Source organism: Rhyacophila brunnea, unplaced genomic scaffold (assembly GCF_057557595.1).
Source record: "Rhyacophila brunnea isolate RB1 unplaced genomic scaffold, BYU_Rbru_1.0 scaffold_6, whole genome shotgun sequence".
NCBI classification, from domain to species: Eukaryota; Metazoa; Arthropoda; class Insecta; order Trichoptera; family Rhyacophilidae; genus Rhyacophila; species Rhyacophila brunnea.
In genome coordinates this window covers 19,426,753-19,439,751 of record NW_028233276.1, presented here as the reverse complement: position 1 = coordinate 19,439,751, position 12,999 = coordinate 19,426,753, and the positions used below count along the sequence as shown (strand labels likewise).

Here is a 12,999-nt window from a genome sequence, read left to right as displayed (position 1 = left end):
TTTTCCTGAAGTTATATCACCGCACACCCAGTGTCCGCCGTTAACAATGTTTTCGGAGGTCAGTATACGATTGATTTCAGCACTGAGAGGCTAGGACTCGCTACCGTAAAGTAGCAGTATCAGAATGCAAGTGTCGACTTACGTATCTATTCTATGCGATTAGGCGGCACTTGGTTTTGACCAAGTGCAGTTGTTAGTCCCAGACACTCCGCATGAATGTTGGTCAAGCTAGTCATTCCCAAAGGTCTCTTCGCAAAGTGCCATCTTCCGTGATATAAACCCCTGTTATTAATCGGAAGGTAATTATCCAAAATAAAAATAGTGTTTTGTGGACATGAAAATACATCGATTTTAGTTAGAAAGTTTTTTCTAATAAACCAAAGAGGGTGCCCCTCCTAATAAACAATATTTTCCCCAGTATTATAATTTTTGCCGATATACTTTTATCTATTTTAAAAATTTGGCAACACTGTTTACGTCCAAACTACAGAAACATTCCAGAAATTGTGATCCAAAATGGCGGATTCCGACGGGCGGAAATTAAGCGATTTACGAGTAATAGATCTTCGATCAGAATTGGAAAAACGTGGATTAGATAAAAACGGCGTTAAATCTGTGTTAATGGAACGATTGGAAAAGGTAACTCAATTTGCGAGAAATTCTATGTCTGCCATTTCATAAAATCAAGTCCCTCTTGTCATTCGTGCTGCCATTGTGGCTTCCGCCGCTCGACACATACATAGTAATCCTGTCACATTTATGTGGTTATAGTTTTCTATTGGTTACCTAGCTTTGAGGTTTGCTAGGATTTATTATAAGAATAGGCGTCAGCTTCGACGACTTTGCCAAGATTTTACTAACGAAGCGTTCGCAGGCGAGTGGGGTCAGTTTGTTTCTCTGATTTTATTCCGCATGCGTTTTTGTAATAAGTAGGTATATACTACTTGAAGAAAAATAAGGTGGATATCTATTTAATAAAGTAAGTTGAAATATAATAAAACGTGTAAATATGAAAATTGGTCGTAAGGTATTAATTTTGAGACAATATTAGCCAATGCCTACCTACACTAAATTAGTGGTGTCTTTAGTTTTGATTTTAGGACCTAGGTATAATAGGCAAAAAAGCCAAAACATAATAATTATAAATTGTGCTGTAAGTGATGCATTGTATAATATTGTTTATAATCTTCTGTCGCGTAATTAAAACCTTTAATAATAGGCGAAAATTTAATGAACAATAATTATGTTAAGTAGTAATTTGATATTTTAAATTAAAAAATCGGTTTTTACTTCATGTTATGGGTAACAGTTAACATGATAGATTTGCTTCCAGAGTGAGACCTTTTCTTACAGATGGGCAAACCGAAGTTGTCTCATCCTAGTTTGGGCTGAAAAAAATATGGGCTATAAAAAATATAAATAAAACGGTCTTGGTTCAATTGTCTGTTTAGTGGAAGCCAGCGGCAAACAAATTTTTCATGAATTTTGCTGAAATCGGATGTGAAAATTGCCGCTGTTCCCGCCTGGTTTCCAGTAAACAGACTTGTACCAAGTCTTCTATAGAGATGAAGTCTAAATGTATCAAATTGAGGCGAAAAAGGAGCTCTGGTCTTTTGATTAAGTTAGCTACAAGTTCATTTGAAGAGAACTTGACACTTTATGACATTCCAATATAATTTAGATTCACTCAACTAATTACATGCAGATATTGCCAAAATACACCCACGGTGGCCGCGCGGCTTAAGCGTTGGACTATCACGCCGTGGGTCTCAGGTTCGAATCATGGGTCTGGCAAGTACACATATTGATTTCAATTTGTGTGTGAGTCAGGGTATGGACCTAATAGGTTGAGCAAGTGGCTGACATCCATTTCTCGTAAAAAACAAAATCTCTTAATACAAACCTCTACCCTGTGGAGGCCCATATGATCCTATTAGGATCGGACATGGTCGAAAAAAAAAAAAAATTGCCAAAATAAGCCTTGAATACTTATATTCATATGATTGGATAGTGTCCAATTAAATTTGACATTTCATGCAATTCAGATATTACCTTATCGGAGCAGATATTTGAATAGAAAAATTTAGCAATAAATACATATGGAAAAATATTAGTAGGCAGCTATAAGCAATACATTGACCATTTTTAAAAATTAATAATCACATAAATCACCGATAAATGTGTACATAGGTTATGTAAACAGACTTCAAAACTGAATGCGAGCCGCCATTTTGTTTTTTGGGGTGCCATAGAGGAAAAAATAATCATGAAATGATTACTAATACAACCACACATACAATAATTGTTTGATTCAATAATAATTAAACTGCCTTAAAAATTCCTAATACGGATTGCATAATATAAGACTCCTTCTATCTAGAGTCAAATTTCTTTGGTTCCCACAATGTGGGCACTCCGGGCATACGCAGAAAAACCAGAAGTGTAGGAGTAGAATAGATTGCGGAAATAATTTTTTGTTAGCACCTATGTTTTTTACATTCCTATCTTGAAACATATCACTAGGAATTTATTGGTGAAGATTTCAAACATTTGGTTTTTTAGATGAACGTCGAAATTGACTCTTAGCCAGCTCGCACATCTAAATTCGTTTTGTCTGCAACGTGTACGTCGATGTGACGTCGTTGTTAATCACAAAAACATGTTGCCAAATGGAGCTCCGCACATTGGTGGAATGTGTCTTTTTAGTTTGAAACAAAAACAGCTGGAGTCACATGCAACTATTCTCGCCTGACATGCAGCGCAGATATAATCCCGAAATGTCACACTTCGTCATTTATTTTAGCTTGGTGTGTGACCTCACTGTCCTTGCACGGCCTTGCCTATACGCACCTAATAAAGTTGCATGTTGCGCTCGTTTTGATTTATGACTTATCCCAGTCGAGACAATTTTAAATGTGACACTGGGCTTACATTGCAATAATCGTACGACAGTGATAAAATGAATGCTCACTGCATTTGGGGCGTACCATAATAGTCAAGTGCCTGTTTTGTTATTGTCAAATATAATGCAAATTTTCCACTCGCTTATGCAAAGATTGAATGTATAAAGATGATCTCGCTTACAGGCCATCAAAGAAGAAGGCAAGGATCCAGAAGACTACGTGTTGGAAGGGACTCCCGAGAAAAAGGTTCCAACCAGGAAAACATCTCGATCGGGAAGTATTATGGAAGGAGAAGACGAGGCCTGCGACGAGATGAGTGTGGACGATCTAGTCGTCAAAGACGAGATCATGGATGATGAGCCAGACTCGGAACAGGACAGAGAGGCCGCAGGGGATACTACGGAAAGTGCCCTCCCGGAACTCGTGAAACCAAAAGAAGAATCAAAACCTGTCACCGTAGAGAAGCCCAAACAGGAGATTCAAGAAGCGGCACAGCCGGTCCGCAAGAGGGAGGCCACCGACAGCTCAGCCGAACCCAAGCCCAAGGTGCAGAAGGTGGAGTGCCCCGCAAAACCCGCTGACGTCAATGGGACAGACACCGAGGACTCTATTCATTTGGATTTGGCCGAGGATGAACTTCTCAATGAAGAGGTACGTTTCGCTGTTTTATTTTTCTACTTTTGACTTACATGGAAAATCTCAAATGAATACCGTTCAGTGAAAGGTGCAAAGTACCAAAAATACAAAAAACCATATTTTACGTGGAATGGGTGCCAAGTACTATCATGCGTTAAATTGGAAAAGGGCTATGGTTCCAGAAGTATAGAAAACATTTTATGATCGATCAACAAATGGCAGTGCCCCGTGTTGTACACCATTTTTAATTTCATTTTTCATTGTTTTTTTTCTTATCTATTATTATTATATTGCTTTTTTAAAAATGGATAAATGTTTTTAACAAATAATATGTTTTTCTTAATTTCCCACACTTTTGATTTTTGGCACATAGCACCTTTCTACTCGACGGTATTCAAATGTTAAAGTTACGGGCCACACAAATTTGTGTTTTTCCTAATTGCTTTTCAAATGCAAATAACACATTAATTACAAAATCAATTAAAAGTCCCCGTAGCCATTGTGTTTAAAGTGGTCTCAGAATAACTCAAAATAATGCACGCTTATTGTAATGTAGAATGTAGGAAATATTCATTTTCAATACAGAGAATATTATATTTGTATATGATAATATTTAAGGTGATAATTGTAGACACGTTAGCAGTATAGGAAAACAGTAGACTTTTGTTACAATAATTTTTCAACCCCATTCATATAAATTCATCTGTATGAATGAACCAAATGAACTAAATTTGTATGAGCATACGCTGATAAACAGATGTCTATTATAAGCGGGGTGGGGTCATTTACGAGAGGGTTCAGTTTTTGTGTGGTATAGGTTCATTTTATTTGTGGAATTTTGACATAACCAATCTTATCTTCATTCTTTACATGATTTTCTTCTTCTTATTTCAGGGTGAACGTGGAGTCAAGGTGCAGAAAGGTATACATTTTTCCATTTCCCATATTAGCATTGTCAGTATTTAAGTAGATCTGTCTTATATCATATTAACGGTTACTAAAGGTGCGGTCTAAAATAAATTTAAACCGTTTAAGAATGACTGAAAAGTGAACTGTTGTGTAACATTTCGAATGAGTGGGCGGAAAAGTGAAACTAAAGTGAGTCGACTCGCAGCTGAGGTTGGCATGTTAGCAGTGACACAGGCAGCAGACAGCAGCGCTTCATTACTTTTTGATGAAACAGGCTGCAGCAAGAAGAAACCGTCCACATTCTACCGGATCGAGTGTATATGACAATTTATCCGATATTGGGATTCAGAATACTAAAAGGTTTTCAGCGAAAGTGACTTTATCAGCCATAGCAAATTGATCTGCATCCCTAGGGACAGTAGTCGAGACTCAGAAAGTGCATTTTTTTCTGCATCACGAACCTTGGAAAGTGAACACGATTCGCGACCAACCGGGATTAAATCGAAATTAAAAATAATTACCCTACTGTGCCTTTAGTGGACCGTTCAGCATTCTAACTTAGATGTACTCTCCACCGCCCGGGACGCCCGTATCTTATAATCTGAATCGAGTTTTACAGGTCATTTTCTCCGAGCATTTTAGCGAAGATATCTCTTCAAACGACCGCAGAGACAGGAACCGTCCCGCGAATCGCCCCCTCAAGGGGGCGGGGCGCGAACGGACGACCCCTGCCCGCCTCTCGCCAACCCCTCCGCTTATCTGTATGTAGATAAGAGCAAGGCGTCGCCCGCTGCCGGAAGCGCCCAGCGGCAGCCGAGCGGCAGTCAAGCGGCCGCCAAGCTGAAGGAGCCTGCCACATCGGCCGATGCCTCCAAAACGTCTCAAAACGCCTCCGATGCCGCCGACGCTTCCGACAAGAAGTCCCAGGACGCCAAAAGCAGTAGGTTGGTGTCGGCATCTGCCAATCTTCTATCGACCCCGGAATCTCCGTTGAAAGTGCAACAGTGGTAAGGTCATCCTCAGAGGGTGCGGCGGCCACCTGACGCCGCTTGCCCGTCTGACCGTCGATGCGCCCGCTTTGTCGCAGGTGCAGAGCGAGCGTATCAGCGGAGGCGAGCGGTGTGGGGAAGCCGGCCGCGACACCGCAGAAGAGAACCGGAAATGTTCGCAGAGATCCTTTCGTGGAGCAGCCGATTTCCCGTGCAGGTCATTTACATATTCGCTTTTGATTCCTGGAATCGGGGTAGCGTGCGGCGCAAGGTTTTGCACCGTACCTGTTTCTCAAATGGGAGCAAAGAGAGATCTGCCGTCAGAGGGCGTCCAGTTTCCTGTCGCCGCCTGAGGTCTGCAGTGCTGCAACATTCCACGGGGAGGGATTCCGAGGGCCGGTCAAATCGAGGGATCTTCGTTGCCGACAGATGGAAACGGTGCAAAACTTTGCTGTCGTTCCGCAGGTTACAGTCCGCGCCGAGAAATTTTGAAATTATGTTTATGAATCGACCGATATTAATTCACGATACCGCTCAGAACTTCTAGGATCACTCCTCGTTCGTCTAAATTTTTTGAGACTTTGCAATCCCTGGGACCCGAGACGTGATGTTTGTCGGGGGCGGATCTCTTTTCCGATCAATTTAAACCTTATCCGTGACCGTCTATTTGACCGATGTCTAAAACTTGAAATGTGATTTGAGAAATCTTGAAAGGAGTAAAAATGTATCACTTGAGTAGTATCCCATGACTGAATATTATTGTTGCCATCGTCAATATTCGCCGCACATTCGTCGATTGAAATTATAGCTGTCTCCCGACGTCGCATCTTCCGGGAGGTTCCGTTCCCGATTCTTCATTGGACTCCCCTCGCACGTCTCCGATTGATGCCTCATTTTACTGACCCCGACAGTCACCTGTTTCTGCCTGACGATATTGAGTTCCGTGTCCGAGTCATACCCGTAATCCGCCGAAGGAAAATGAAAACATTTTGTGATATTGACCGGATTCGGCAAAAATGCAATGGTGGCAACTGAAGAACAAAAATGACAGAGAAGCTATCATTTACAAAATTGAAGTTGTCACTCGGCGGCCGGTGAGATTGACGCCCCTGGCAAATATCACGCAGCGAACCCTGTCTCGATGTTTAAAATATGTATTTTTTTAATTTGCGTTACTTTGCGTTGCTTTCAATTTAGTATCTACGTCAATATTGTTACTAGTAAAACATATATAAATATTTATATCTAGTTTTTGAATGTATTATTTAGTGAAAGGCGGATGAAATGAAATTTATCAAAAGTCGTGGTTATATCGGAGAATAAATATTATATTGAATCCAAGAAACTTTCCTGTGATGGTTGTATGAATAATGTGTCACCTTCCGTAATACTGCACAAGCTAATTGAATAACATTTTTGGTTATTTGCAATATTAAATGTAAAGTTGTGAACCAAACCGACTATTCGTTCTAATTGTCCGGTCTCATGAATGTCCTGTCACCGTATAAAGATTATGTCTCAGCTATTCCGTCCGGTCTGTAATGGTTTGTAAACGGTACCCTGTTTTGATACACTCTGGAGAATATTGCTGTATGTTAAATTATTACATTTTGTTGGCACATCGTCGATTTAAACACATATATTATTGATGTCTTATAACAAATGGTCAGTGAAAATATAATATCGTATTTGCATTTGATTTAAAAAAATGCTTTTTTTGCACAAATAAAAAAATCGGTTTACTGTCTTGTAATCTTGAATATTCAAAATATCTTTTGTAAATTAAGATTTACTTTCATAATATTATTATTTTATTGCGATTTGAATTCTAAATGCTTAATATGTTTTAATTACCTATATAATTTTCTGCTCTCATTTGATTGTATTGAAAATAAATTAAGTAAAATTCGAAATATTGAGTAAACCGAGTCTAGATTTATTTTCTTAAAATTTTGTGAAATACGCATTTCGTAATATTTATTATCATATTTTCAGTGCATTGCCAGATGCGGAAAAGGGACAAGACGATAAAGGTTGGTATTAACTTTTCAACATAATTATGAAATTAATTGACAATCGCAAAACTTTGTTGATGAGGTTTATAATTTTTTTATTGACGTCGACCGAGACGCGTGCAAAAATTGTTTTGTTGTCACTTTAAAGTGTGACTCACCTGCTCCTTAGCGATATTAACGATAGTGATACCTCATAGACAGCATACCACCTAGGTCAGGGATGGCGAACCTATGGCACTCGGTGGCACGCGAATGTTCATTTTGAAAAGAAAAGAAATTACTATTTTATATATTATTATACCTATTTAAAGTGTTTTTTTTTATAAAAAAGTTTTACAAATAAATATATACCTACTTACTTATATTTTCTTCGGGCTTTCATATTATATTTACCAATCGATGCGCAAAGGGAAATGACGAAATTCATGCATTGTATAAAAAATAGCAGGCAAATCCTTTTCAAGATAATCATTACGTTTTATGTAAATATATAATAATTGTATAGGTCGGTCCTTAGGATCGGGCAATTAAAAATAAAAATATTCAATCAACAAACCTTATGAAATTAATTATCGGCAGTCATTCAAATATAATAACTGCTTGTTATTTTGACTCAAACATAATCTATAAAATGGAAAACCGTCCAGTGATGGAGAATATAATATGAAAGAAGAGTGTTTCAAATGCTTCGAAATAAATGCTTGGAAATACGATGAAAGATAGAATATCAAGAACTCAATTGTAATTTTTAAACTTTTTTAATGGAATTCTAAAAAACTATTTTTCTATAAAACTTTTAAAAACTTTTTTTGCCATGAAAAACTGTTTATTATTTGAAAATCTGCTTAATATTATTTGAGAAATTTTGGCACGCGTTCGTAAAAAGGTTCGCCATCCCTCACCTAGGTAGACTGATAAATGGCTCTGGTTGCCTCACGGATTTGTCAAAAACTGTGTACACTTGAAACCTCTATGCAAATCCAAAAATGAAACCACTAGTTTTTGTTTTTTTTTTAAATTCATAATTTAAAGTATCAAACAAATTGAGGCATAAGTTTTTACAATATTCGGATTTTCTAATGATATATTTAATCCATCATCATTACTATTTCAGATGCCAAGAAATCTTCTGGCGGTTCAAGTCGCAACCTTTGGGTGAGCGGATTATCTGGAATTACAAGGGCCAGAGATTTGAAGCATCTGTGCTCTCGACACGGAAAGGTGATCGGGGCAAAAGTGGTCACCAATGCCAGGACGCCGGGGTCTCGGTGCTATGGCTACGTCACCATGGCGAGCGGCCAGGATGCGGAATTGTGCCTCAAGCATCTCCACAGGACAGGTGTCTGCTATATCTATATTATTTTTCTTACTTTTTTTTAATCCGGAATTAACTGTTTTGTAAAAATCATTATTAACTGTTTTCTCCATGATCTGTCGATATGCTGAATAATATCATTATTTCCTTGAAGAAAAGGAAATATTAGAAGCCGTACATAGTAGTTATACATACTGGGATCGTGAATTACAAGAGCTGTCTATACGTCCGGTGGAGTCGGTTGGTGGCTAGGTGGTAGGTAGTTGAAAATAGGCCTAGAGGTTTTGTGAATGTGACGAGCGGACCTATAGAAAGATTTACAAATTCTCATTTGACTTTCTCATATTTGATCTGTTCTGATCTGATCTGTCTGTTCGATTCAAGATGACAGACTATAAAAGGAAGCAATGGGTGAAATAGAAAATATGTAACTAATAAAATTAAATTTCACAGAACTCCACGGGCGTATGATTTCGATAGAGAAGGCGAAATCGGAGTTAGGAGGCGCCCCTCTCTCGGGAGGCTCTCGCCCTCAGTGGAACAATAGCGGCAGACAGCCCGACAGAGCTCGCCGACCGCTCCCTGAAAAACCCAAGGGTGACACTTTACTCGCCGACGGAAAAGAGGTTTGTTTTGATACCGTCTAAATCAGGGGTTTTTCACAAAGTGTGCCCTGCGTGACTTTTTGATGTGACCTGCGAGATTTATGTTTAATCTGTATTATTTTTTATTCTTCATATTATCGAATATTAAAATTACATTTAAAATTAAATATCCAGATTGCAGGATTTAGTTTATTATTTTTTAGTATATTAATAAGAGGAGTAATAATAATGTGTATATTTAGTTAAAAATATAAGTTTACACAATTAAATAATTTTTAATTTTTATGCCTTATGTTTTTTAAAAACAAATTATTTACAAAAGCCAAATATTTTTGATTTCAAAATTTTGATGAAAAAGTTTGCAACCCCTGGTCTAAACAATATTGTTTGGATATGAAAATAATTCATCAGATTTTTGAATGCTGAAATATTTTTTAGAAAAAGGCTTCTCCTAACAAGGATAAAGCAGGTTTGGGCGCCAAGGTGGCCAAGGAGGCCAAGGAGACCAAGGAAACTGAAGAATCAGCAGAGAAAGGAGCCGAAGGAACTAAGGTTGTGGACGCCGAAGGCGCTGTTGATGAAGAAGGTCTCCGACAACACTTCCGCTCTAAAGGAACTGAGGAACAACGCAAAATTGTGAGTACTGCTAAGACTCAATGCACTGTATAAGCCCATTCACAGAATTATTTGCTACAAAAGCCTTCAGCTTCAAAACACATTCAGCATCACCCGGTGTTAACAAAGTATGTCTTTGAACACGAACAAGAATATGGGGGAAAGCAATGGAAGACATTTTTATTACAGTACTATTAACGGCTCATGTATGTTGATAAAACAATGAAAACCAATAACATTGTACCACAAGACTTGCTCTCAAAGCCTCATATGAAATCAACTTGTCACTTTCCAGCAGTCCTTTGATTCGGTACACAAAATAAACCTCACATTTAATTTAATAAATTGTGCATGTTTTTAGAAGGTTGAGTTATGAGAGGTCTTCATCTGACAGGAAATTTGTAAAACTGGTGGTGATATTGTAGAACTGAAGATAAATGTTGCTCTCAGAGTGTTCAGTTGCTCAGTTGGTGAAAAATATGTTTTAGATTGGATCTACTACTACATTTTGTTTTGTTTTTTTACTGAGAGCAGCCGTGCCAAATACCAAAGGGCATTTCCAGAAATAAACTCCACTTGAGAGTTGTAGTGATGCACTCTCTTGGAAAATACTTGCTGGACCGCCCGACCAATTATTTATCTCATCGGCGATCGATTATTGCAGCAGAATAATATGATCGAGGCTAGTGATCAATATTATTTATGTTATAAATGACAAACAATTATAATATGTTATATTTTATAGTTTTCATAATCATTGTAATTAGACTGAATTTTAATAGATGGCAGATGAGTCAGTCTCAGTTGAGACATCATCCGTCGAATGAATGTGTGTGTGTTTGTTGAATGTTGTTAAAATATGTTGAAAATTTGTTTACAGAGAGATCGTGTGAGGCGTGGCCGTAGCCCTATCAGGCGACCGCCTGTCAAGGACTTCCTTTCATTCTCAAAAATTAAGGTTACTTATTTTTCAATATCGTTTATTTTTTATAGTCATGCATACGTGGTTATGTATGTGGTCGTGGCGTATGTGGTTAGCGAATGCCATTCGAAAGAAAGTTCAATATATTACTGGTAGAATCCTTGGTATTTTGATTTGCATATAGAGAGAAAAAAATATGAAAAGTTTGATATGGAAAATGTACATTTGTCAAAAGTGGTTATACAATGTGTCAATGTTAGACTATTGATATGCTTGTCTTATATAAATGCATATGAACTTTAAATGTGTTAACCTATAGAAAGTAGTTTTCAAACTTCCCCATTTCATGGCACTGGCACCCTCAGTGTATAAGGGCATATTCATTCATGGCACCATAAAAATGAGTAACCAATTAAGGATATTCCTTATCACAATATGTATATCGCAGTATATTTTGGGTATTGGTTTTCTGTTTTCCAAATTTTATCAAAAATAAAGGACACATGGGTTTTTGAAAGAAAAATAAATCTTAGGGTTAGAGCAGGTTTCAGTTTGTCATCACCTGAAGAAAATGGCCACCAAAGCACATGAATTTTATTTATCATTACCAGTGGCGGCCAGTGGTTACCAAAATTGCTTTCATAGGGGGTGCACTAAAAACTTTCTTCCCTTATTTAAAAAGAAGATCAATTCGGCGTTGTTTCTGCTTAGCGAACACCTCAATCACTTTCTCATTAAAGTCTGGAACTGATTGTAAAAGTTTTTTCCCGATGCTTAACACAGATAGACAATTAACGCTTTCGCTGCTGAATAGATAATGAGATTTTAATTGCCCCCTTTAAAATGCACGTTAATTACATCGATCGGCCGCCTGGTCATTACGCACCGTGTGCGTCTTCCGCGTCCAAAGTATTAAGTCTGTCCTGGTTCATGGTATTTCTTAAAAACGATTTAATTCTTTTAAGGCCATGCATTAGTTGAGGCACGGTCTAAAAAGATCGTTGCTAGGCGATGCGCGGATTGCGGGTCGCGGGTGCAAATGACGCCTGTCAAACGAAATATTATTTGTCATATAAATCCAACATACGTCCATTTTATGTTCTGTTTATTGTTCTATTAGTAACAATAATAATATATTCATTGACATGTTTTCTTTTTAAAGTAAATGGGTATCTATTTTAGTCATCTTTACACGATTTTAGAATTAATTGACCCGTCGCCGTTTCTGGTGTTTGTAAAGTGACGTGTTTCTGGCTCGACATTCTCTCACTGAATGGCAGCGAGTCCAAAATTTCGTCGCGCCTACAGTTGAAAATTATTTGGCGTTTCACTGATGCGTCACCTTAACCTTTCTAACGCGGCAACTGACTTTAGTCAGCCTATACGCGCGAGTCATCCGCGCGTCAGCTGACTAAAGTCATTTCGATTTTCGTTTGCCTAGTACTGCTTTCCGCCAGGCGCGAATAATTCGAATATTGATTTAATTTATTCAAAAATCATCCTTCTCTTGACATCTGTCAATGGATAGCCTAAACTTTTGTTCTATCTAATTTAAATAAATATTTTTCGGGAGCGTGTCTTGAATAAAAATATATCAGTCATCGGGCCAATTCAAATTTGCCGCGTATATAGTGTCTTATCGCTTCTTAGTGCATGTGCGCCGAAGACATTTGACTGACGTGTTTGTAACGATATGAGTTTGCGATATAATAAGTTATATTGTTTTTTAGTGATTGAAAAACTATTTGGTGCGTAAACTGTTAAATAGAATATTCGAAAGTTACATTGATCAAAGTGAATTTACAAAATATTTTTACAAAAGGAATGCTTTTGGAGATTGCATTCATTCGCCTATCTGCCAGTATATTATCCGCGAGTTTATAGTTTCGGAAAATAATTTGAACCAGGTGTCATTTAAATATACCTAGAAGTCCGCGATTTAATATGTCTCTTTGTTTATCATTGATTAACATTTTTAAATACTATTTTCTGGTTATAGTATTAGGTGAAACAGACAAAAATTATTTATTTACCCTAGTTATCAGCCATTTATAAAGAAAAGACACGAACACTCAGACGCCCGTTCCTGC

The 12,999-nt window shown here is 37.7% G+C and overlaps 1 protein-coding gene across 9 annotated transcripts in view; it reads left to right on the top strand.

The window, feature by feature from the left end:
• Positions 1 to 494: 494 nt before the first annotated feature.
• The window catches only part of Saf-B (Scaffold attachment factor B), a 35,563-nt gene continuing 23,058 nt past the window's right edge, over positions 495 to 12,999 (top strand). For 8 of the 9 annotated variants that reach the window (XM_085956332.1, XM_085956328.1, XM_085956330.1 and 5 more), the window contains exons 1-9: positions 495 to 639; positions 3,087 to 3,554; positions 4,434 to 4,461; positions 5,218 to 5,392; positions 7,433 to 7,470; positions 8,567 to 8,791; positions 9,221 to 9,393; positions 9,811 to 10,008; positions 10,868 to 10,945. In XM_085956332.1, the coding sequence (XP_085812458.1) occupies positions 517 to 639; positions 3,087 to 3,554; positions 4,434 to 4,461; positions 5,218 to 5,392; positions 7,433 to 7,470; positions 8,567 to 8,791; positions 9,221 to 9,393; positions 9,811 to 10,008; positions 10,868 to 10,945 (1,506 nt within the window). In that variant the 5' untranslated portion in view covers positions 495 to 516. Of the gene's footprint in view, positions 640 to 847; positions 980 to 3,086; positions 3,555 to 4,433; positions 4,462 to 5,217; positions 5,393 to 7,432; positions 7,471 to 8,566; positions 8,792 to 9,220; positions 9,394 to 9,810; positions 10,009 to 10,867; positions 10,946 to 12,999 lie in introns of those variants that run through there. The other variant, XM_085956334.1, reaches the window with a different exon arrangement.